At 44.4% G+C, this 26441-nt stretch overlaps 1 protein-coding gene across 1 annotated transcript in view; it reads right to left on the bottom strand.

Moving 5' to 3' along the window:
- Positions 1-2580: 2580 nt before the first annotated feature.
- The window catches only part of LOC132328157 (glutamate receptor ionotropic, NMDA 2B), an 80940-nt gene continuing 57079 nt past the window's right edge, over positions 2581-26441 (bottom strand). Inside the window, exons 8-11 of the mRNA XM_059847917.1 lie at positions 11470-11630; positions 8393-8580; positions 6335-6573; positions 2581-4526 (exon numbers count right to left, since the gene is read on the bottom strand). Coding sequence (XP_059703900.1) covers positions 2619-4526; positions 6335-6573; positions 8393-8580; positions 11470-11630 — 2496 coding nt within the window. The 3' untranslated portion in view covers positions 2581-2618. The remainder of the gene's footprint in view (positions 4527-6334; positions 6574-8392; positions 8581-11469; positions 11631-26441) is intronic.

Genomic DNA, 26441 nt, shown 5'->3' with positions numbered 1-26441 from the left:
CTCTCTCTCTTTTTTTTTTTGTTTTTCCTCATTCATACGGCCTCGACCTGCGTAAACCGCTTCCAAAAATGCAGCCTGAAAAGTCATAGAAAACAAACAGAACGGAAACAAACCTCCCCTCCCTCCCACCCCACGACCTGAATATTCACGAGAAGAGAAACACCAATTTATACAAAAACGCAATAAAAAAGAAATATTTACAAAAGAAAGGAACGCCTTCTTGGTGGCTGCTATCAGAGGTGTCTGACAAGCTGCCATGTGTTCTGGATTGCAGATCGCTCTGTTAATTTGTTTGGTTTCTTTTTTTCTCTTTTCTTTTCCTTTTTGTACTTGTAATGAGAGAAGAGGGAAAGAGTAAGAAGTTCCCTTACCCCAAAGACGAGGGGGTGGCATCACAAAGATTCTTCCCCTCTTTCCTCCTTAATTTCCTCTGTGAAATGTAAGAAAATATTCCCCTCAACAACCCTGTCCACCCTCTCCTCACACACTTTGACTTTATAGGTAAATCCCACCCTCCCCCCGCCTCAGCTTAAAAAAGAAATAAAATAAATAGGTAAATAAATAAAAGGCCTTCTGTTGGCTTAAAAAGAGAACGATAAGATAACATCAACCATGGTGTGGTGAGGAATGTGAGAGAGGTGGCTTTCAGCTCAAGAAATGTGGCTCATAAAGACAGGGCTGCCATCTCCCTTCCGATTCAATCTTCAGCATGCTCTCAGCACAGCACTCTCTCAACCCTTCACCTGGTGAGCCATGGTGATTGAGACACTGGGACAGACCCAGGATAAGCCATAGAGACTTTGCCATATCTCTCAGGATGGGAGAGGTCGGTCCACACCCCCACCTCAGGAGATAGATGACATATGAAAGGTGTGTTCAGCTTCTCACTCCTACCATTGCTCCTTTTCCTTTAGATTAGCTTGCATCTAAAATGATACAATGAAAAGAAAAAACACTCTTATTGATACTAAGTGCACCAGGAAAGCTGTCACTACAACTGCAGGGATGGGAAACCCTAGGCTATTCCAGCTTTACACCTGTGCTAGTATCTCTCTCTTTCACACAGAGGCACACACACACATACACGCACATCTCAGCTTTGTACATCTTCAGTCTTCAGCACAAGTTTCTGTGCTCTCTGGCATTTATTCAAGCACATCCCTTCCCAGGAAGACAAGCTGTGTACTTCCTCTGTACATTCAATAGTAAATATACACATGTATTTCCCACGGGTGCATACACCCTCCTCCCATTTCACATGTGCAAGGAGGCATTGAAACAGTCCACCAGCACCACACGCACCCCTCTATGGAATTTCTTTTTTCCTTTCCACCATTGGCAGAGGGCACCCTATTCCTTTTGTTCCAACCTGCTGGCCAAGTGTAGAGAGAGCAGAAGGATTAAGCTCCTTCTTTCTCTCCCGTCCTTGCTAAAAGGACATGCCAAAATGGGTCTGGTGTCCCCTGAAGTGACAGTGAAAAAACTCCCCACCTTTTCCTACTCTTAAGCTCTGTTCTACTGTGTTTGTTCTCCAGACACCTCATAGGATACTGGGTTTACTTTGCTTTCTTCACAGACATTTCAAGTATGCAGTTATCGTATATACTCACAGATAGGCAAACCCTTACTATATACTGCTCCCACCCTTGAAGAATGTCAGAACTAGTGAGCAGCTCACAGCTAACGAATCAACCCTGTGCCTCTTTCCTCAAATCCTTCTTCTTTCTGTGCAAACCAGCATCTTTTGTCTAAGTTTGGGAAACCAACCCTGGAGTTGGGGAGGCTCAAACTCATACTACACTTCTTTTCTCTCTCTCCCACTGGTCTGCCATAGAATCAATGGCTGTAATAGCCATAGTGAAACCACTAGCCTGACCTGCAGACAAATCTTCCCTCCCTCCCTCCACACCCCCCAGCAGACAATTCAAAATTTTAGCGTAAAATTTCTCAGCATATACGCAAATATATATATATATATATATATTTCAGCCCTAAACCCCCATAGTCTTCACAAAATAATGTAACAAGAACCTCAATATACCTAACATGTAAGTGCATCATCAAGTTAGTGTTGTTATTCTCCCTTCACTTTCTCCATGTCAAACACTACTCTTTTCTAGGCAGTTTAAGGAACAGTTGCCTGAGCAAGCATATTTTCCTGCATGTCCATTACACTGCTGCTGCTGCCTCCTCCTGTCACACACACACACACGGACGTGTGCGCACATGCCCTTCCCTGCTGGGAGCCAGCAGAAGTGAACACTAAAGTCACTGCTGCTTCTCCTCAGCCCACCCCTTCCCTGCCTTTTTCTCTGCTTCCTGAAACCATGAGCAAGGATATCCGACTCCGACATCACTGTAAAGTGCAATGGCCAGGAATGGAGGAGAATGGGAGGAGCGAGAACATGGAAAAAGAGATAAAACGGGAGGCTTGGGAAAGGAGGAGGAGGAGGGGAAACCAAAGAGGTGGCACTTGTCACCAGTGCTGCACTACTCACAACTCCAGTATCCCACAAACTAAGGATGACTCAGGAGAGTAGCTGATGGGATTGATCCCACCCCACCCTCCCGTGCTCCACAAACATCCCCAGTCCCTCCCCGCGCTCTTCCCCTCTCACTCAAACGTCAGACTCAATACTGGAGAGTTTCTCATAAACATGCCCGTTGCTGGAGCCATTGAAAGCCCTGGGGTTTTTGTTGTTAGGCACACAGGGGTTGGACTGGTTCCCTATACAGATGTCCTTCTGGAAACGGGCTGGCACAGCCCCATGAAGGGCTGAGACCACCGGCTTGTTGGTGGTGACAATGGCTCGGAAGTCTGGCCTGGCTTTGGGCCCTCCTGCCACCACAGGCTGCCTGAAGAAATAAGATTTGCTGCCGTGGAGCAAGCATTGGTCATCCCCAAAAGTGGGGATGAAAGGGTTTTGGGTGACCCGGTCGGGGTAGAGCGACTTGCTGAGCATGTAGCCCCCACTGCTGCCGGGGTTGTTGTGGTGGTGGTAGCTGGTGGCGGGCACTGAGGACTTGTTGTTGGCAAAGGTGGTCTCACTGGCTGGCATCTCAAACATGTGGGCGTAGGGGCTCCCCTCCAAAAAGCGGCCCTTGTCCTTGAGGCTGACGCTGCGGGGGGCCAGGGCCGAGTCATCCTTCTGCAGGTCCACAAAGGTGTCGTAGGAGTGCTGCCGGCGGAGTTTGTTGCGGTTCTTCTTCTGCACCTTCGAGGCAGAATTGGAAGGGCTCTGAGGATATTTGGAGGAGGAAGTGGCACTGGTGGCCACGGGCACAGGGGCAGGCGGCTGGTCCAGCTCTTGGAGCGAGTTGTCCTCACTGATGTCATACAGGTTGCCCGCTTTCTTGCAAGCCTCACAGCGGATGCAGGCCTGGCGGGTGGAGTTCTGCCCCACCGTTGATGGCGTGTAGTTGTGCAGCTTAGAAGGGCAACTGCGGCAGAAATTAGCCCCGGTCCGGTCTTCCCAGTCTAGATTGGTCAGGTTCTTCTCCCACGGCGCTGGGACCCCACTCACAACGCTATGCTTGTGCTCATTGCCTCCACCAAACTCGCCTGAGCCATGCTTGTGGTGGGCCCTGTTAGTGCAGGATCCACCCCCTCCTCCTCCCGTGTCACGCTTAAACTCATCTCCCCGTTCTTTGTAGATATCCGTCAGGTCCACGTGTTCCCAGTGCGGTGAGTTCTCCTTGGTCCGAAACTGGTCAAGGTAGAAGTCCCGTAGCCCTTCCTTGTCCCTGAAGTAGCGCTTGTGGTCAGGTGAGCGGGGCGGGCGCCGGCGGTAGGCCAGCTCTATCTCATCAAATTCCCTCCGGGACTTGGCGGAGGCTGGGCGCTTCTTCAGGCTGTCCTTGTACTGCTGCTTCCGCCTCTTGGCTGCATTGCCCTCAATGTTGCCATAGGTGACCGTGTGAGTGGAAATGTCAGAGACGTCTGAGCGGATCAGGTCGTCGTGGGTCCCACTGCCCCCGTAGCGGTCACTCTTGAAGGAGAACTTGCCGTAAAGGTCACCCAGCTGGCTGTGCTTGGCAGGGGGCAAGCCCAGGTCCAAGGGCTTCTTCCCGATGGAGCGCGACTGGGCGTTGAAGGGCGGGTTGTCACAGTCATAGAGCCCATCGATGGAGCTGGTGCTGCCAATGCTATGGGGGCGGTGGTGGTGATGGTAGTGGTCCTGATACACATTGCTGTCCTTCAGCTGGAGATTGCCAAAGGTCCTTTCCACCTCACTAATATAGTCACTGAAGAGGTTCTCCTCGCAGGGGGGGTTGTTGTAGGATTTGCAGTCTGAGTGGGTGAAGCTGCGGCGGTGCTCAGAGATGTCGTAGACGGATGACTCGCGGCGGATAAAGTCCAGGGCACTCTGTGGTGAGCCGTTGACCCCCGACAGGTTGGCCATGTTCTTGGCTGTCCGAAGCAGGCGGAGGATGTTGGAATGGGTGTTGTTCATAGTTGCTGTGGGGGAGTTCATTGCTGACTGGCGCTCTTCAATGGCCACGCCGTGGATGCAGCTGTAGATACCCTGAAATGAGAGAAAGGAAGGAGGTGAGCGGTCCTGCAAAGAATACACAGAGGGGGACCTAAACTGGGAAGCACCCTGTGCATCAAGAGTCTGTTCCTGCAGGATAGTAGGGCCTATCAGCCTTCCATCATGAAGCACAATCAAATCAAATGAAATCAGATCTGCTCTATCAACCCTCGCCGTTTTGACCCTCTTTCTTGATCCTCACATTTTTCTTTTCCCTCCATTCCTCTTCCTCTGCTTTGTTTCAAGTTGTATCTCCAGGATGCAGGAATGCCTGCTTGCATCTGTAAGAGTTAGTCAAATCTAGCAGGTATAACACAGAATTGCAAATGGGGACAATGATATCCTTGGGAATAAATGAATCAAGACAAATGATTCTGTTTGGATGAGAGGATGAAAGTATGTTTTGGTCCCTGAAAATCATCTGGGCATCAGTGAATCAACGAGACAGGAGCTATCTTAAAAGGGAACAGCATCCTTTGTCATAAACTTAGCTACCTTTATCACCAGTACAGATTAGAAAAGGAAACAGAGAAAGAGCAGAACTCTAGAATAGGTATTTAGGTATTTTGCATGCGGTTGATCGAGGTACAATAGAATTCTTAATTGCATTCTGTTAAATTTAACAGTGATAACAGGCTCTAAATTGACAGCCCTGAAAGCAGAAGTGCTCTATTCAGCTTCAAATCAGACAACAGAAGGGCCCAATTTCTCCACATTCTCCACAAGCTCATTTCACCCATGACTGTTTGCAAGGGCTATCCCTAGGAACAGAACGAAAGGGGCTCCTTTATTCCCTGACCTGCCAAATGGTGCCTGATGATTCATGTCAATTGTGAAATGAACACCATCACATCATGTTATCATGATTTCTCAGCAGCTAGCAGATGATTAACACTTTTCAGACCTTTCACCAACCTGGCCCAGGTCCAACAGATAACCACAGAATGAAATAACGTATTCTTAGCTTAGGGTCGCCAAACACAATGCCCCATCTCATCTCCAGACTAAACCACATTAGAAACTAACAATATAGAAGAGAGGCTGTGCCCTTGCATTCAAAAGGCTTTGTCATTTCTCTTCAATATGTTATGCAGTAATTATATACTCCTTGTACAATCAAAGTAACTTCTACATCAGATGCTGAGCTAAAAAATGCCAAGGTTTGACCTCACTTCAGAATGGATCAGGAGAATGGGCCAGTGGCTTGAAAGAAGGAAAATAAAACTCCAAATGGGATACTGCTAGCAACACTAATAGTAGAAGATGACTCAGAAATAGCTAGAATCTGTTTTAAATGTAAATGTTGTACCCTAAAGCAGATTTGCATAAAGCAATTGCTAAGTTTATGTGGTCATCCTCTGTAAAAAGATTTCTGCATAGTTCAGGGCATGCCTTTCGGTTAAGGACTTCTGACTGTCAATGAAGGCACACTTCTAGTTAACAAAAGGTCAGCTGAAATGCTGTAATTTAGAGGACAATGTAAAACTCCTGAATTTCTAATCATGCCAACCATCATCACTTGATTACAATTCACTTTGGAGGAGCAAACAGTAACAGTTAACTTGTCTTTTCCTGTGTTTTCATCTCCATGTGAAACTTCCATTTCCTCTACCACAACCCAGCAGAGACCAGAGGTGTCACAGAAAAAAACTAACATGTTTTTGCAATATCAACAGTGCAAAGATGACACTGTGCAGACTGCCACCTGTGTATTAGACAGTCTTTGTGGATATTCCCATCTCCAGTACCTAGGACTGTCTGAATAAAGCCTCTGTTCGTCCCTGACAGTTACTGGCACTCACCCTGCTGATGGAGAAGACCACACCAGGCTTGCCAGAGCAGACCCCCATGAAGCAGTGGCGGAACTGCCAGTAGAAGAGATGCTCACAGATGAAGGTGATGAGACTGAGGGCCATGGCTGCTCCCAACATGTAGAAGACACCTGCCATGTTATCTATATCCAGCTGGCTGCTCATAACCTCATTCTTCTCATTGTGACAAATGCCAGTGAGCCAGAGAGCTTCCAGCTCCTCCATCTCCCCTAGAATGACAGACAGGAGGAAAGAAACAGGTTAGATAATCCTGCAATGGCTGAAGAGCTCAAACTGGGGCAGACTTAAAGCAAGAAGCTGATCTAACGTAATTTCCAGTCTCCACATACTTTTTCCACATCTACAACATCCCTAAAATATCCTGACTGCCCTTCTGATGTGCCATTTGTCACAGGAAAGTCAAGGATTTTTCCAAAGCCTGATATTAGCCGTAACAAGCTGTGCCACAGGACACAGCTATGATACTTGCTGGGTGTTTACACTGAGATCCTGAAACAGTTGTCCACCACATGACTGAAGACGTGGCCTCACAAACTTCCACTTTCATTAGGTCAATGAAGGGAAAAATTAGTGACTGTTAGTGGTAGACCAAAATTAATCACTTCTAGATGAAAAAGATTGTATTTTTGTTCATTGTGCGTTTCCAACTTGGAATCAAAATATTAATTGTTTTCAATCAATTTTTGTTTCCATCATATCCATAGCTCATTAAAACCAGGTGCAATGTTCCAAAAAACATTTGAGTATTTTTGCTTGTTTTTCTTCCCTTCAATTTTGTTCAAATTCAACACTTACAAGGGCTTTGACCAATCAAAAATGTTACTAATTTGTATCAGCTATGAGCAAATGTTCTGTACTCTAATTTCATACACCACTTACTACCATTATGGTGCTTTCATGAGGGGTGAGAGAGAGGTAAACACTCTCACATGCACACATATTGGGACACTCAGAACAAACTAATTTTGCAGGATGACAAATTGTTTCATGTTGTTAGAAAAGTTCATTTTTTACGTTTTCAATCTCCGGTCCAGTGGCAAGAGAAAAAAAAATCCATACATGTAAGTAGTGCCATAACAGAGTCTTTGAAGCTTTGTGGAGAACTTATGTCCTTCTCTAAAATAAGACATACTAGGCTTTTTAAGAAACAGAACAATCTATCTGTCAGGTGGCCAATTTTCTCAAGTAAGTCCAAGTTATGTTCTTCCCATATTTATAGTACCATATGTTATTTTCAGATTTCAGGGGAGAAAAAGAATACTTATAAATAAAATAACCTGTGAATTTTATTTATTCATAAAAAAAGGACACAGTAAAATGTAATGTGAAATGGAAAGACAGGAAAATACTTGCTAAGAAGGAATTTATTTTCCCATGAAGTTTTTATTAATATTAACATTTTCTCTGTAAATTAAGAGGCAAACTATGTTACTATAATGTTCTAATTAAAACCTCATTCCAAAATATCCTTCTGAGTCTCAAGTTTTTCTTGGTTTGTTTTGGTTTGGTTTGGGTTTTTTTTGGGGGGGGGGGGGGAGTGGGTTAGGTTTTGGAAAATCTGATCTAGCTCTTTTATCCAGAAATATTTATCCTTTAATTCAGTAAACTCTGCATGAATTGATCCTGTCTAGAGCTATAAAGTATGGAATAACCACAGACAGTCCAGTATAATTAGTGGGTTTGGTCATGGCAAAATCTCAAAACTAGTGAAAAATTCACACCAGAGTTCTTGTTTTTACAAGATGTTTTTCACATAAGATATTTTTCAAACACACATCTGATCTTGTTCTATGAAAACTTTAGTGCTTTTGGCACTAAAGGCTTTTGATGATACCGCTACCCTGCATCAATAACAAGAAAGAAGTGACATTCTCGCATCTTTGTTGTGTTGCCTCTAAAAAAACACCATTAATAATTCCATGTTCTCAACTCACATCTGAAGCACCGGGGCCAGAAACTTCCATTTCTTACATGCAAAACTCAGTATTTCTTAGGAAAATTACAGCACTTCTTTTTCCTGTCACTTACCATCTCCAAAAAGCTGTAGAATTGCAAGATCCACCTGGCGCTTCCAGCCTGAGTCCTTCTGGATGGCAATGCCATAGCCAGTGGAGGCAAACACTTTCCCACTCCCAATCGTCACCAGCTTGCAGCCTTCATCTCTGCCAGCCATGTAGTTTAGCACTGCTGCATCATAAATGAAAGCATCCAACTTCCTGCACAGAGGCAAGAAACAAGAGGGTATAGTACAGAAAACATAACATCTGCATGAAATCAAAGGTGGTTTTAGATAGCTAAGGAAGAAATTAACCACTTTAAGATGGACTGCAATATGTCATGTAGATTCATAGAAAAGTTTGGGTTGGAAAGGATCTTAAAGACCACCTAGTACCAAACCCCATGACATGGGCAGGAACACTTTCCAGTAGACGAGGTTGCTCAGAGCCTCATCCAGCCTGGCCGCAAACACTCCTAGGGATGGGACATCCATAATTTCACCACCTCACAGTAAAGTGCCTCACCACCATCATGCAAAAGATTTTTTTTCCTAATATCTAATTTTTCAGATTGAAACCATTCCCCTTTGTCCTGTCACTACATGCATTAATAATAAGTTTCTCTCCAGCTCCATTGTAGGTTCCCTTCAGGAAGGTTACCCTAAAGTCTTCTGAACAATCCAAATTCTCTCAGCCTTTCCTTTAAGAGATGTGCTCTATCCCATTAATCATCTTGGTGGATTCCTCTGGACTTGCTCCAACAAGTCCATGTCCTTCCTATGCTGGGGACCCCAGAGCTGGATGCAGCACTGCAGTTGTGGTCTCACCAAAGCAGAGCAAAAGGGGCAGAATCCCCTCCTTCATCCTGCTGCCCACGCTCCTTTGGATGCAGCCCAGGATACAATTGACTTTCTGGGCTGAGTGCACATTGTTGGGTTGTGTCCAGCCTCTTGTCCACCTGCACTCCCAAGTCCTTCTTGGCAAGGCTGTCCTTGATCCCTTCATCCCCCAGCTGGTGCTGATACCAGGGGTTGCCCCAACCCAGGTGCAGCACCTTGCACTGGGTCTTGTTAAATCTCATTAAATCCCCATGTGCCCACTTCTTGAACCTGTCCAGGTCCCTCTGGATGGTATCCCATCCTTCAGGCATCATCTTCACTTTCTCCATAGTTAAATAAAAATCAGCTTAAAGCTGTCTTACAGGTGAATCTGGGTTATAAATGAGGATTGTCTATTTCTTTCTGACTATCTGCTAATCGTCATTTCTGATCTTAAAGGAAATTTGGAATACACACACACTGCAAGATAAAGATGAATGAAGAGGAAGTCAAGGGGATCTATATCTTTAAGAATAGCTTATATTTCTCTACTGCCTTTCATCTCAAAAGAATCTAAAATGCGTTATAAAATATATCAATATTAGATAGCAACGTAGGGATTGAAGTAAGGAGAATATTTTTTCCAATATCCAATGACTTAGCTGAGAAAAATGATTTTTTTTTTCAAATATAATAGTCAGGACATTATGTTTAACCTCTCAGTTACTGTGAAAAGTACTACCAGATCTTTACCAATGTGAACTGGCCACGAGAGCAGCTTTATAGTTTATCCTGTTGAATTGGCCTTTGTTAAAGAATTTGCAGCTGAAAATCATAACAAAAATTCTGTTTCAACATGGAGAAATCCCTATTATGGGCTGTATAGGGAGCTCAATGGCCTGATGAGAGCCTTTTCACACTGAAGCAAATTGATTTGGATGTGGGGGACAGTCTCAGGAGGCTGCATCTTCCACAAACCCAAAGACAGCTGATGAGTAAATCTTCCCACTAGATCTGAAATGAAACATTTTCTGATAAATGACCTAAGATCTTCCAGTTGCACATCCTCTCTCACATACTATCTTTACAATCTACCTCCTGCACATATATTTACAGTATAGTGATTATCTCAGTTCAAGGGTTTATCTGTGAGGAGGTCTGTCCAAGGGTGACTATGAAGCCAGGATGACATCTATCACAAGTGATGACCTCTATCTCATCCATATATTTCCAGGACAGTGCATATTTATTTCCTGAATGATGACTATCCTGGCAAATGTGCCTTCCCAGGACGGTATCCAACTATGGTACAGCCATTTGTAATGGGCTGGGGGCCTCTGAACCTGGCAAGCAGGTTTAGGAATATTCAGTCAATCTAGTAATTGAATTGGCTAAACATCTTAATTTGTGCTTTGAAATGAACTTTCTCCTAAGAGTGCAACATGAGTGCAAGCAAAAATGTTTTTTATTCGCTGTGGCTGGGCTCTGACAACCAAAATGGTCAGTTCTGAGAGTAGGTCTTTAATTACACAGGACAAAGGCTTGCAAAATGCCATTTTGAGTTAGGTCCTTTGCAGATTCACTGCAAAGGATGAGCTATTCAAGCATGCTTTTTGCTAACAATTTTTCCCATATCTCCAAAATTACCCAAGGAAACGCTTACATTTTTATACTTCCATATTATTTAAATAATGTTTTGTTTAGCCCTTGATACTAAAATATTCCAGAGAGTAGGCTACTTCCGAACTATTTGCTTCAAACCTACCTTCCATTATATTGTATTAGCTGGTGATACACTGGGGTGGGATTAGTCTGACAGCTTCCTGATTAACATAATCTTTTGTACACTGAAGGAGGGAAAACAAAGGAATTTCCAGATGACAATATAAATGCTCCAAAAAAACCTTTGTCCGCAGGGACCTGCGAGCTTTTCTTCTGCATGCATAAAAACCCATCAGCATGGAACATCTTGATGAAGCAAGGTCTTTGGGACCAATACACACATGGATTATGTACACAGGAATACAGTAAGTCCTCTTTCTCTTTTTGTTTTTAAATTCTTATAAACACAGCAAAACAAAAAACTTTTAAACAGATGTCAATAAAAAAACCTGGCAAAGAGAACCAGAGAGTCACTCTCCTGTGCTACTGTGCTATGTGTGGTCTGGCTATACTTTTAACCACAGCATGATAACAGAGGCTCGTTTTTCAATCCTAAAAAGTAAAGTTTCCAGACGAGCATGCAAAAAGTCAGGTTTCTGTGGTGAGTAAGCATGTAAGAAAGCCTCACCCAGTCTTCAGCGAGAAGAGCGCATCGTCCACGCCCCTCTGGTTGAACTTCACCATGTAGCTGTGCATTTCAGGGTAGTTGTTGCGGATGTTCCTTTCCGTGCTGCCGTTGGGAACCGTCCCGAAGCGGAAAGGGGGTGAGAAGTCATTTGGTTTCTGGAACTGAAGAGACAGAAAAAGGACTATTTCTCACAGTCTTTCAGATTGAAGCAGTCATCTGGTTGGGAGAACATCAGAAGGCTGATCTGATTTTATTTTACTATCATGTAGAAAACATAATTGAAAAGATATTTCATTGTTTCCAAACATGAATATTTCCTATTAATGCCTAAGAAACAAGAAGTAAATCTGAGCAAACTGTTCTTTTTCTCTACTCTGGATTAAGGGCATGAAATAGTCAGTGATCAGAGATTAAATAGGAGGTTAGATAAAAGCAAAAAGGAAAGGGAAAATGCAACAGTGGTGCTGGAACACAGTCAAGAAGCAGTTTCCAATAAAATCTATGTGATGTGCTTTTTATCCACAAACTGTCATTTAGTTCCTAAGAAGTATCTTTTTCAGCTCTGTGGATGCCTTTATGCTTCCTGGTCCTGACAGAGGTAGAAAAGTAATTAATGAGGAGAGATGCCTCTCAGCACACCTCACACCCACTTCACCAAACAAATTATTAGCTTTCAAAGTTTTGGGCAAATGTCCCAAATAAAATGCTGTTAGTGGCTGCAATTTACTAGTTACATTTGATGCCCAGAACAGAGCTGGCAGAACACTCCAAAGCTTTTGCTGCTCACAAGAAATACATTCATCATATCATTCCCCTACGGCTGCAAGCCTGTGAGACTTTATTTGCCACTTGCTTAACTCAAGTCATAATCAATGCTCTCTGGGATTTCACAAGGAGTAAAATTTAGACTATCAATTATCAGGACTGCTTAAAACCCCCAGAACCAGCAGATGAGATGAAGCACAGGACTATAAACCAGGAACTGAATAAGCAGCAAAGATGCAAAGGTAGGTTTAGTGGAAGGAAGCCTCCTCCTCCCTGGATATATCAAGCAGTAGCTTGCCTGGTGTTATTTCTTGACTCCCAACTGTGACTGTGTATTTCTATGATCCTGAGAAGCACGCTGACAATGGGCTAATGGTCAGACCAAAACTATTTAACAGCAGGAGTGCACCTGGCTCATGAATACGTGCAGTCATGCACTGCCACCTTCTACACAGCTGCAATCCACAGACAGTTCTAGCTTAAAACACGAGCAGGTGAGCTTTGGTCTTGAGCTCTACTTAAAGCCATTTTGGAACTTGGTCAGCTCAGCTGAGGAGGCCAGAGCCCCTAGAGCAGTGTATCTCGCTCACATCTCAACCATGAGAACAGCTAGAAGCTGGGTCTGTGGATAGGTGAACACACTGTTCACCTGTTTCTGTGTACCAGCCAACTCATCTCTTCAGTTTGGATGGCAAGGTGGGCTTGTGTGTGCGTGTGAGTGTGGGAGAGAGAACATGTATCCTACTGCTTTAAGCCAATAAAAAACATTGGAGCTGTTTTTCTGAACTCAGGTTAGTGCATCACCAACAAAACAGAAGTTTCATATAGCATAAAACAGACAGTAAGGTGTCTCTTAGAACTCTGTCACACCCTCTAGGGAGGAAGACAAACTCACAGCTATCAAAGACTGTAATGAAAGCAAACTTTGATGGGAGAAAAATCACCACAGCATGCTAAAATTATTCTTTTTTACTAAGCTGATTAAAGCAGCAGCCTAGGGGACCCATCACAAGGAGGGCACTGCCATGCCAGACACAAAGAAACACAGTCTCTAAACCAGGAGATTGCAGCGTGGGCAACTTGCTTTCCCAGAGGCTGCAGAACCCCACCTTAAAGGGATACAGGACATTCCCATTCCCACAGAGCCCTCTGACAGAGTACAGCCAACAGGAGAAGCATCAGGCAGGCCTGACCAGCATTTGTAGGACTGAGTTTTGGCAAGTCCATTTTATACTTCCACCCTCCATTCCCAGTCATGCAATCTCTACTTTTGTCTGCTTCCATCATGGTGCCTACAAACTGGAGTACGGAGGATTACAAAGGCAGGCATTTCCCTGAGATAAGGGAAATAATCCCAGCTCTGACCTATCTTTTGTCCCCACGCTGTTCCAGAGGCCATGAGAGCAGCCACAGGTGAAAGGCTCCAGAATCTCTCAGGCAATCAATAAATAAATGACAACATTTCTCTTGCAAGAAATTACTGTTTCTGGCAACAGGAGAAGCACATTTCTAGAGAAAGAGGTCAGGTTGATGACTTCTACAAATTCACATACTACTCATTCACTCACCAATCCTTACCTCCTGCTGATTCCTTAGTCAGAACAGATCTTCAAATGCTAATTACTCTCCACACACCAACATGCACACACACTTCAGCAATAGCTTGGTGAACAGCAAGACGGGAAACGATATGAAAGGACCCATATGGGGCCCACACCAGACCATTTTAGCTTGAGTGCCCAAGAGGAACACAGATCCCCAGCTAACCTAGCTTAATGTTTACAAAGCTGAAAGTAACCAATGTCCAGCTGACTTCACAGTCCATGCAGCCAGAGATAAGCAGCCACTTCTCCATATCTGAGAGTAATAGCAGTACATGCATGCAGCTTTCTGATAGGAGACAGCAGCTCAAAAATCCCCATGTGGGTTTCTTGGCAGTAAGGGCACAGCTCAGTCCAAGGATGAAGGGATCTCCAGTGAGCTGTCCAGGGTCAAAAACTATTGCATCATTCTGAACTAACTTCTGTCCCACACAGCTCATCCTGAGGGAGCAAGAAGACATGTGAGCCTTCCCAGAAAGTTCATGGGACAGATGGGGAAGGAGTGTGTCCTCTTCTGCCAACACAGCAGAGGAATGTGTGGAGAAGCTAGAGATGATCTGTAAGGAGGAAAGTTAATTGACAGATTGTCAAAGAGTTCAGTAAGGAAAGCCACTTGTTTGATTTCTCCCAGGGGCTGGGACCATGAGCCTGGATCAAAAGTATCATCCCCAGGGAAGCAGGGCTCTTTGGCAGATGGGTCTATAGGGAGTCTGAGACACGAGGGAGGAGCTGGTGCACGATGCTGGGGCCATTACATGGAGGAAGCCTGTGCAGAGGTAATCTCAATGCTGCAGTGAACACTGACAAAGGAATTAACCACAGATATGGACAGAAAGGGTCAGAATGCAGATTACTGAAAGAACTGTCCCAATATTTCATGCAAAAATTTCTCCTGACAGAGCTTTAAGTCACAACAACTCCACTCCAGGCATCGGAGTAGTCCTGTGGGGTTCTGGCAAAAAAAATGCGGTGGTAATAGGAGAAAGGAAGATAAGCAACTACATCAGTTGCTGAGAAAACCCAGCTGTACAGGGTCCCCACCTGTAGGAGCCCCACGTTATAATTGCCTGCAGCAGGAGACCTGTCCTGCTGCCCTGCTCTACCTGCCTCCAAGGATGACTGCCTGTGAGGGAACCAGCAGAGCTCAGCTGCAGTCCTGCACCCAAAGAGGCCCAGACAGAGGTGTATCCCACTTGCATCCTCCCACTCATTCACCATGGAACCTCCGTTATGAGATGCTCCCCTATTATGTACCCAAGGTGATGTGCACATCCTCTCACCCGTGAAAGAAGTCCCACTTGCTTCACATCAATTGTGAAGGTGGATGCTGGAGATGGGGGTGGAAAGCAGGCACCAAGGATGCCTGAAGGGATGCAGCAGCTCTGGGACATGAGATATCTATGTTCAGAGCCCAGTGGTTGCCTGCCTCTTCAACCCCTCCCTCCACAAACTGAAATCCAGGAGCGTTAAGTGCAAAGCAGACCTCGGCTTTGCAAAAGTAACCTCTCCGAGTCAGAGAGCAGAAATCTTCCTCCTCTGAAGAGCAATAAACACACAGGCTGGAAGCTGTTAGCACATTCAGGGGGAAGAGCTCCTTTGCCACTGCTCTCCCCATCTCTCCATGAGAGCTGTCGACAGCGGCAGTGAAAGCAGCGGGTTTGAGTGGCTCGGCTGGCAGAGCTGTTTCATTTGCAATTTGGAGCCGTGCCGTGCAGAAAGCAGCATTGTTCTCAGATGTTCGGCTATCAATCTGCATAATGAAACAGGTGATAGGAGCTCTTCCCATTCATGCAGCAGCAAATGGAGGGGATTTAGAGATGAGGGGAAGGGGTTATGTCTAATTGGCGACAATTAATTTGATGAGAATTTTTTTTTCAATATATTGTCTATCACCGAATGGATCCTACAGAAAAGCACATCTGCACTTATTTATCTGCCTCATGTAGGCCCTGTTTACACTGTAAAGTGTTTGCCAATAGCATTGAAAGCAGTTTCCCAAACTCAGCAAGCTCTTGCTACAAAAAGTCTCTTTTTTATCAGCCGATTTACTTTTACACTGCTGAAATAAAAACCCAGATCAATGCACTGCTGAATAACATAATGAGCTGGCAGCACTTGGTGCAAGGGTGGGTGCGTGGGTGTGTGGGTGTAGTGCTTTACCCTTATACAGCTTCTCTGGAAGGGCTCCTTACACTTTGCAAGGCCCTACTGACCAGTTAAAGTTTTCCACCACAGGAAGCTCCACATCTCTGACCCATCAAACTGAGAGCCACAAATTCAGCTCCTCTGCTAGCTGCGCATCCAAAAGAGCTTAAGCCCATGTTAGATACTTTGAGCTTGCTTCATTCACCCAAAAGTAAGTGCCAAGCTGAGATGCCTAGGGAATTTCACCCTGGGAACAGGTCTCTCATAGTCCCTGTGTCAAATCTGCCCACCACCTGAGTGTAGTTTGGACACTCCAGTACACCTAAAATAGCTCTAGACATCTACAGGGGCCCAAATGAATCTAGCCACTGGGCCATTCAGCTCTCAGGGCATCTCCCACCAAAAGTACAGGGAGCCAACCAGCCCAAAGTGCCCACCACCCCCCTAATGCACAACCTCTTTGCATTGCCCAAACATCCTCGATTGTCTCCTCTTGTTCTGGTTCAGATGTATGTCACTGCAGTCAGCTTGCCCCTTTCTTCATTGCCTGAAAATCCAACCAGGCTGTTTGCACAACAGCTTCTTTCAGAACCTTAAAAATTGAAGAGTGGGTCAGTGGTTTTCAGGTCTCACTCTGAGGTAGCTCTATGCCTGTACTTAAGTCCTGATAGGTTACACAGGTCCACAGCAGCATGTCTTGCCATAGCTGCCTTCTATGTCCTCTGTTTCAGCTAGGAAATTCATTCTGTCACAGCTAACAGACGACTCTCAAAGAGAAAATGCTTGTTTTTTTCTTATGCCCAAAATATATAATTTTTGTTCTCAAGCTGCACCACAAACAATGCTACAGAATCCCAAACCTGGATTTGACCCTGAGAAGATGTCTCTTCCACTTCTGTCTCTCTGGTGAGTCTCTCCTGGACACCACCATTCCTGACAGCCCTTAATCCAGCCCACTGTGGAAGATGGCTGGTGCTGGAGACTCCTCCATTCCCTGGACAATGCCCACCAGAGCTTTATTACTGGAAAGTTCTGAACTAAAGTCTTCCAGCTACAAATACAACTGCAATGTTTTCTGTTATCTTGTCCATGGGCAGGGAAATCCAAACAGTTTCTTCTTCTCTGAAGGTGAATTTTATGATTTTATGTTTTTGAAGACCATTGTGCTGCTGCTTCTCCAAGTTCTTTGACTGCAGCTAAAGAAGCCCAGTTCCTTTAGTCTTTCTTTGCAAGCTGTGGACCTGCAACCTATCTTGCTGTTGTCCTTCGGCTGTATCCTGTAGGTCTTTCCCTGACTTATCTTTGGTTGGTGAACATGCTCTCCACCATATCAAGAACAATCTGATCAAGATCCAAAGACACTGAGAGAATATTACAGTAAAAAAGGTTGCAGTAAGGCAACACAAACAACGCCAATCAGAGCACATGCTAATTATTCCTCTTCTCAGGGTCTCTCTGTATTATATCATGCTTTGTCAATCCTTCATCTTCAGCTTGCAAATTCTTCAAAGCTGCAACTCTGTCGTGATCTGCATTCAGGTAGCGACCAGTTTGTTTCTGGAATGTCAATCGACACTGCCAGCACCATCTTCAGAGCGTTTACTGTATTCTTTTCTTTCTGCAGCTTGGATTGTGCACATAGGCACATCCACAAGCCCATGCCCCCTCTCACCTGTCCTGGTAGAGGAGGTGCTCTACAGATTTCAAGGACAGAACTTGCAACTGTTGGTGGCTTGGTGTTGTAGGCACTGTAAAATTGACAAAATTGCATCCCAGCTAGGAGTGTGCCAGCTGTGCCAGCCCAACAGCATAGGCAGAAAATCATACTGCAAACCTAAATCTTAGCACTGGTACAATCTGTGAGGAGAGCAGACTAAAGTGACTGTGCTGCTTATTCTCTATTATTAATGACTCGCTTGTAAAGATACTTCTCGAGATTCATTCCTACAGCATTCCTCTCCCCTCTGCACAGTCATGTAGTTTTGACATTACAGACATTTTTTATTTCCAAGGTGGAACTCTCAGCCATTTCTAAGTGACTATGAGTTTTCAGATCATCCTTTTACCCTAGCTCTTCTTAGTTCCCTCCTGCATTTCGTCACAATGACATTCTCTGACTCTTCAGCAGTGGCTGGGACTCCTCACAGCTCTGAATCCAGTTGCCACACCAACTCTTCCTGAAACCCCAGTTTCTTGTCTTCACTAGTCAAACAACACATGTCTTGATTTATAAACAAACAAAAAAGGAAGCTACAAAAAAAGGGGACCAAACAGCAACAAATCAAGTATGTCAATTTTGGGAGGGCATAAAATTACCCCATCCTCCCTCAGACTTTGACTTTGTGGTTTATCTTATTATTCAGTACCCAGTGATGTTTCAAATTCTCTGTCTTGCTTTGCATAGTGCTTTCACCCATGAATTGCTCTAGATAAGTCCAAGAAAGGAGTTATCAGTTAGTGCAGCTGACTGCAGTGAAGTTGGCAAAGAATTCTATTAAAGTACTTTTTAAAGGAAGATGTAGTGTGGGTCAGACCCACAAACAAGAAAGAAGAATATCTGTGAATGTTTGTTGGTGAAATATGGACATGTGCGGGTCAGGAAAGGGAACAGAGCAACCTGGCAACAATGCAGAGGTGGGGGGGGGCAGGTGAAAGCAAAAGAAAAGAGTTCAAATATAGCAACTTTAAAAATAGTTGTCCTTGCAAAATAACTGAGATGAAAGCAGAGATCCAATTGGTGGAAGAAGGCTCCATCACATGCAGTTATTGCCAGAGCAGTGCACACAGTAGGACTGTGCAGCCTCTTTGCAAGCTGGATTGCTATGCACAGACCTGCTCCGTGCCACTCCTGCACCCTGGGCAGTGCAGTGTCACCCCAAACAGACAGCATGTCAGGGGTCCCACCTCCTCCATGAACACACCACCACACTGCCTTTATGCTGACCCAGGCCTGAGGGGCCCCTGCAGGATCCCACCATCGCATACAGACAGAGCCCACCCGCCACCAGCACTCAAGTCACTGCTAGGTGTCCCTCAAGCTTGACCAGAAATCTGTAGTGGAATCACTGAGCTTCACCAGTCAGAGCCAAAAGCTGCTTGCACAGCTGCAGTGTTAGCATGTGTGGCATCAGAGCACCACAGCCACATCTGTTGCAATGAAGGGTGCTATGGAATCATGGCTATGGAACACTTTACTTTTGATTACATGCATGTAGAGGATGGAGATCATCTGGTTATCCAGCATCAAATCATGCCATGTATTCAATTCTTGAAAGTCAGCTTCCTTGGAAGCTTAACACAGGGGGACAAGGGCATCTACTGAATAATCCCAGGCAAACACAAAAGAGAAAACTGTGAGGCAGAAAGATGCCACTTACTACAGTCATGTTAATATCATTAGGAGTGTAGATGTTCATTCAGAGGGAGAAAATTAACTGATTAAAAAGACCTTGAGAGGAGAGGTGACAGATAAGTACAGAGGAATTTGAAATCTGCTTTGTTTGCACATGAGACAGCTGGTTAACAAATTATGAAACCCTCTGAGAAATTCAGAGGATGTAGTTTGGTGGGGAAGCAATTCCATTTTTCACCCATTTTCACTAACAAAGGAAGGTCAGATCCTTCTGTCTTCTGAATACTTAAGAGTAGCCAACCTACTATTATGTGGGTACTGTCCACTGGGCAGCAGGGTGAAACCCTGCATAAGCCTGGCAAACCTCCAAAAGACTTCAATCCAAGCAATTTTAAAAGCGTAGTAATTGCATTAGTGCAAGTTCTTAAGCACATCTGTAGGGCAGAGATGCAAAGCAAAAAAAGCAGGGCAGCACCTTCCCAGAGCTGGGAGATAATGCCTTCAGACAGGGCAGCACCTTCCCAGAGCTGGGAGATAATGCCTTCCTTTAACTTTCTGATGAAAACTGCCTCCTACCTGCAAGAGGAAGACAGAGAAAAGAAAGCCATATCACTCCCATGTGAGTCCTGGGGCACTGAGCTACACCTGAAGTAAACAAGTCTGCTGGGCCACCCAGATTATGGGGAGGTTTGACCTTGAGTAGCCAAAGGCCTGGGAGAAGCAGGGCAATAAAGTAAAGTAAAGCATGCAGTGAAGTAAAAATGTCTGTAAAATTACAGCCTGCCAAGTATTTATCAAGTATATGTATGTGCATATAACTCCAAATGTCACAGTCCCCAGGCATCAGGAATGAAAGTGTGGGGATACAGCTGTTGTTTTTTTTTTTTTTGTTTTGGTAATCCTGTAGATCTCGTACTCTCATCCCTTCCCCACCAGTAATTCAGCCCTGATCATTCAGCTGAAGGAGGCCAGCTCTCATCTCTCAGGCTGCCAAATTTTGGTGGCAGGGCCATTGTCTTTTATTTGACTGCAAAGTGCCAAGTACATTTATGGCACCATATAAATAATAAATAAAAATCTTCATTGTTTTCCTCTCCCCTGACTTATACTGATGTGAGAAGCAGGACAATCCTTTGCTTCCCTCTCTCACTCTTCCCCTTACGTAATTCTCCAAAGACAGCTTTTTCCAGACTGCCAAGCAATTAGCACAGAAGCAACCAAATTTAACCACTCCCTCCAAAGGGGGATAGCTCCAAGAGCTGCTGAAAAGGAAGATAAAAAGAAAGGGTCAGTGGTGGCCAAGGCCTAGGAAAGGCCAGAGTGCTGTGGAGGGGGAATCTAAAAGGTGCAAGCTAAGGACTATGTCACAGCCTCGTCCCCAAAGTCCCTCATCCTGCAACTCTCATCTGTACCTGCAACAAAACCCAGGGCTTTGCATTTCTTCCTTTCCAGCAAGGGTGAACTAAGTTGACAGTCTGACTCTGAGTATCCCCTCACATCTTACCTGCTCAAGTTCCCAACTAAACTGCATTTTAATTGTCAAAAATCCTGAATAGTCCCATTTGAGGTTTTTACTGTCATTAAATAATAGAATGGGGTGGAAGGGACTTTAAAGGTAATCTAATCCCAATTCTCATGCTGTGGGCAGGGACACCTTTCACTAGAGCAGCTGCTTGGAGCCCCATCCAGCCTGGTTTGAACAGTTCCAGGGATGATCCATCCCCAACTTCTCTGGGCACTGCTTCCAGTGCATCATCATCACCACAGCAAATAATTTTTTTTCCCAATACTTGATTTAAACCTATTCTCTTTCAGTTTGAAGCCTCTACCCCTAGTCCTGTAATTACATTCTCTTGTTAAAAAGTCTCTCTCCATCTTTCTTGTAGGTTTCCCTTCAGGTACTGGAAGGCCACAATTAAGTCACCCTGAAGCCTTTTCTTTTCCAGACTGAACAATCCCAGTTCTCTCAGCCTTTCCTTGTAAGGAGAGATGCTCTGCTGTCCCTTTAATCATTTTGGTGGCCTCCTCTGGACTTGCAAAGACTTTTTTAGTCTTTTTGCATAGACCAGAAAAGGTCTATGTCCTTTTTTGTGCAGAGGACCCCAGAGCTGGATGCAGCACTGCAGGTGGGGTCTCACCAGAGCAGCGCAAAAGGGGCAGAATCCCCTCCTTCATCCTGCTGCCCATGCTCCTTTGGATGCAGCCCAGGGTACAACTGGCTTTCTGGGCTGAGTGCACATTGCTGGGTTGTGTCCAGCCTCTTGTCCACCTGCACTCCCAAGTCCTTCTTGGCAAGGCTGCCCTTGATCCCTTCAACCCCCAGTCATTTTTGATACCAGGGAAGTCCCTACAGATGAAGAGAAAAAGAGAGAATCCTGAGAGACCAAGTGAAGGCTAAAGCACACTGCAGCCTCCTTGCTGCTCTGCACTGTACAGTGCTGAGCTGAAGAAAAAGAGGGAGAATTACAAAGAAACTAGGACTGAAGCAGGGGGAAAACAAAACGTGTGAAGACCCACTGACTCTAAACATTTATAGTCTTAAAATCTACTGAATCACATTTTAGCACGCAGGCACAGAGGTTTGTTCCAAAGATCTCAGAAAGCGTAAAAATTATCTCAGTACAAAGACTGCAGAATATCTAAATCTATGATAAACACACCCATCTGCAACTGCAAAAAATTATCTAAGATTATATTTATGTATACAATAAATGTAAGTCACAAATCAGAAAATCTATTACTAACATATGATCAGCTGTAGCTATTTAATAGCTATTTAAAAATGAGAAACTTTTAGCATAATATGTAATTACAGATAGTACACATGCATTATGTGTATTTACACACAATATATAGCTACACTATACAATATAGTGTAGCTATATATTTAAATACTTCTTACTATAGCACCTGATAATTTACAAGGACATGCAGAGAAATAATCAGATTTTAAGCCATAATATTCCAGACTATCAGAGCTCTGAGTTTGTTACGCTTCACTATGAACCAGTGTTTCTTTTGTTAAGCACTCTAGTTGATACCACTGTTATTGATAAAGGTCATATTTAAGCAAAAGGCATAGTTCAACTCATTTGCAGGGAGATGTACCCGTAGGAAAGCACTGTGGAAAGAAATTCAACTCTATCCCATGACATAAGGTCTGGATATTCAAGAACCTCTTCATTTTGGAAAGGGTTTTTTGTCAAGTAAGGTGCATCATATTTATGCATTTTAGAAAAGGTTATGATTTATACCAAGAGGACAGGATTGGAAGTGGCATGGTCTTTCTTCTGTCTGCCTAACTCATATCTCCACAAAAGTGTCCTGACAATAAAAATTATTCTGCTCTTGAAAGATGACGTACTTTCTGCCTTTGGACACTGCCACATAAAACTTCCTTTGTATCCTGCTGAAATGTGTGGAAGTACCACAAATGTCAGTTAACACTAAATATTTAATCCCGTGGAAGATTTGTACTGCCTCCAAGTTATCCAGTTAGACAATCTTCCCCTTGCAGAGCTCACAAGTAACAAGACTGACCCTCACTTTTAGTCCTCTTGAAAAACATCCAGCTGAAGGTATCTGCTCCGCATTTCCCCTGGACTTGTCCAGAACAGGTATTTGTTGTACAAAAGCTGCAAGCCTGGGGAAGCATTTAACTTCAATCATGTGAATAATAGCCCATTGACTTTAATGTCACCACTCATGAGCACAAAGTTAAGTGCACGCTTAAGTCTTCTGCATATCTGGGATCCGTGTATAATTTCGATTTAATGTGCCGCAAAGTACAATGTGGGAAATAATTCATTTTTCAGCTTCACAGCCAAGCACCTATTACTGCCAGAAAAGAGCAGATCCTTTTCTTTCTGTAAGTTTTTCAGTGAGGCTTTTGTTTTGTATCAACCTGAAATGTTCCATTTACCTCAGATCTACCTGTGTTGTTTCATCTTCCAATTATCTCTGTCTGTCCCCTTCCTTTGTTACAGAAAAAAAAAAATAATCCTTTTTCCACTTTTTCCCCCCTTAAATGTAGGTTAGTTTTATGAGTAGTGCCTTTAGAAAATGACATGCCAAAATACACGTCAGAAATATCTAAGTATTTTGTATAAAGAATACTAAAATGAGCTATTTTGGAAAATATCAGAAATTCCTTCTGCCTTCTTATACTCTCTTCAAGTTATTTTTCATAAAAATACTGGCCAGTTTTAACTTCAAAACCTACCTTTAAAAAGAGAAATAAACTCATATCTATTGAAAAAATAACTGACCCATGCTGCATTTGTCTCAACATTGCATTAACATCTTGAAAAGCAAATAAGTCAAATACGTGTGAAATTTCAGCAATCTATATTAATTTGCAGGCATGCAGAAATCAATTTCTCTTCTTTTCATGTCAATTACAAATTACCATTTTGATACTTTATTAACTTCTTTGGCATTTCCAACTAATTTATAGGAAAGGATACTATTTTTTTATTATTATTATTAACCTACTGCCTTCTAAATCATTTTATTTAAATGCCCTGCTGGCTGTCCACATTTGCTTTTATTCTATTACTACTTTATATGAATGGAAATTTCGTATAGCTATTAGATTACTTCACACATTAGTTCATTTTATATAATCTTTCCTGTATTTATTGCCTTCGTTAGACTGAACTACCGCAGGCGCTTGTTTCTCTAATGTGTCTGAAGCTCTCCCACTAATGGAAATTGGGTTATATCTTCTGATTGCACTCAGATGAAATCCAGACCCAGGAGCTGACTGCACATTCTGCGACAGGCCCTCCTACCACTGGGGATTTTCAGGGCTCAGGGCAGCAGCAGCAGCAGCCCCCCACATGGATCCTGGATGGATGCAGCCCAGCAGCACGTGCAAAGATGCTCCAGTTGGGCTTGCTGGGAGCTGGCACTGCCAGTGTGGCACTGCCCCTGCCAGGACCACCTCCAGCCCCTCTGCTGCACAAAGTGGACCAGTGGAGGTGGAAGGTGCTGCTTTGGCACCTGCGCAGGAGGAAAGTGGTTCAGCCTGCTACAAGGAGCACAGGGAGCTGGAAGGAAGATGCTGTCAACATCAGGACTTTTCCTGCAGAACTGACCAGGTCAGTGCTGCTCTCAGGCAGGAGCAGGTTTATCCTCTCTCAAACTGCCCATGGCTGCCCCAGAATTAAGAGCTAAAGCTTGATGTACAATTTAGCAGATCCCAAGGTGAACAAGAAGGAACTAAAAGCAGTCATAAGGTGGGCTCCTGCACCAACTCTGGCACCTGTTTTGAGCCAGCTATGCTCAAAGGGCAGCATTCAGCAAGGTCAGCATCACCTGGGACAGAGAGAGAGAGTGGCAGAGGTCCCTACATTCATTCAGGGGGCCTCCAGATACCCTCAGCTCAACCTGGTACCCTGGGACAGAGGCATCCACTCCAGCCCAGCTCAGACAGACATGCTCAAGCATCCACAGAAGCACAGTGGGGGCATGACTTTAGTCATGGTATTGTATGCCATTAGGAAGTAAATGCTGGGGCACAGCCAAGGCATCATCCAAGAGACATCCACCATCCTGAGCCATCTAGAGCATTTCAGTCTGCTTTTCTGGGGAAGTGGCATGCCAGCAGGCATTTCTTGCAGTGGTTCTTCCCAGGCAAAACCTAAGGAAGAGGGTCCAAGGAGACACTCAGGGTTGCTGTTGCAGAGTGTAGCCAGCCTGACCTTGGCGAGTGCACCCCAGCCAGGCTTAGGAAAGGATTTTGTGAGTGCATCTGGCATTTTGGCTGCTCTACAGTGTCAGTGGGACACCTTCCCCAGGTACTGTCAAACTACAGAGACATTTGCAAGCAGATCTGGGTCTAGGCAAGTAGTAACAACATCATTTTGTTACTGTCATTGGCTTGGATTACATCATCTGCCAAATCCTTGTGCTGGACACAGCTGCCCTTACCAGCTGATGGAGCAGGCCAGGAGACCAATCTGCCTGACTTTTGCTGTGGACACCAGATCATACATTTGGGATAAAACAGATTGGAAGCGACAGTTTTTCCTCTTGGAAAACAGAGTTTCCCACCTGGCTTTGAACAGTGACTGCCTCTTTTGAAAGTGTGAACTGGCTTTAAGCAGGCAAGAGAAGTGAGGTTGAACACAGTGCACCCCCATGTGCCCTGGATGTGGCTGTGCCCTTCATCCTGGCCCAGCAGCACACTGAGAGGGTCAGTGAGTTGCAAGCAGTGTGCGGGCTTCAGAAAAGGGTAAAGATGAGAACCAGAAGAGTGAATTCCTCCCAGACCAGGGGATCTTGAAGCACTGTGACAAATGTCTGGATGACTGCTCACAAATCCTGCAGGGCCCTTTGCATATTCAGACAGTAAAATCCATAAGCCCAGTAGATCAAGCTCATTCACTCACTTTATTTTGGATGGAGTTAGTCCCACCTGCCTTTATCGCCCAAAGGCAGCTGTTGGCCTTCAGTTTCACCAGCCAATTTTCACTTGATTCCAGATGCTCTGGTAGGTTGTAATCTTACCCAAATATTGCACTTGCAGTAGCAGCTACGTTTGAGGCATACCACAATCCTCTACGTACTATAGCCTTTCTCTTCCCCAAGGAAAAAAGCACATATGCTTTAGCGTAGCAAAAGTAAATACAGGTACATTGGCAGGGAAAAGTGGAAGAAAATGGCCTCAATCCAATACACACAGGTGGCCCCACAGTGAAATCAACAGGCCTAGAAATTTGTATTCAAAGGCTCTGTGAAGCTCCAGGAGTCACTGCTTTCATATGATGTTTCATGCACATATATCTGCAGGTATGAAGAATATCTTGAAAAACGTGAGAATGAAAGCATGTTCTCTCCACGAGCCTAGGCACAGCCTGAAACAATAGATCACAGGTACAAACTATCCCATTTAGCTCAGATAGCTGAAAATCTAATGATGACAAACTAATGTTACCTCTGATAGGGCTGGCTGGTTTTGAGCAGTATCTTTCAGTCTCAAGGTCAGAGCTCACAGCTTCTAAGGAGTCTCTACAACAATCTCCACCTGACAGAAAAGCATCCTCCCCTCCACCCCATCCTCAACACAGCACATTGCAAATGAGGAGACAATGTGAAACAAATTG

Source organism: Haemorhous mexicanus, chromosome 5 (genome assembly GCF_027477595.1).
Source record: "Haemorhous mexicanus isolate bHaeMex1 chromosome 5, bHaeMex1.pri, whole genome shotgun sequence".
In the NCBI taxonomy this organism is placed as follows: Eukaryota; Metazoa; Chordata; class Aves; order Passeriformes; family Fringillidae; genus Haemorhous; species Haemorhous mexicanus.
The sequence above is the reverse complement of the archived record's forward strand: the minus strand, read 5'-3'. Positions and strand labels throughout refer to the sequence as shown.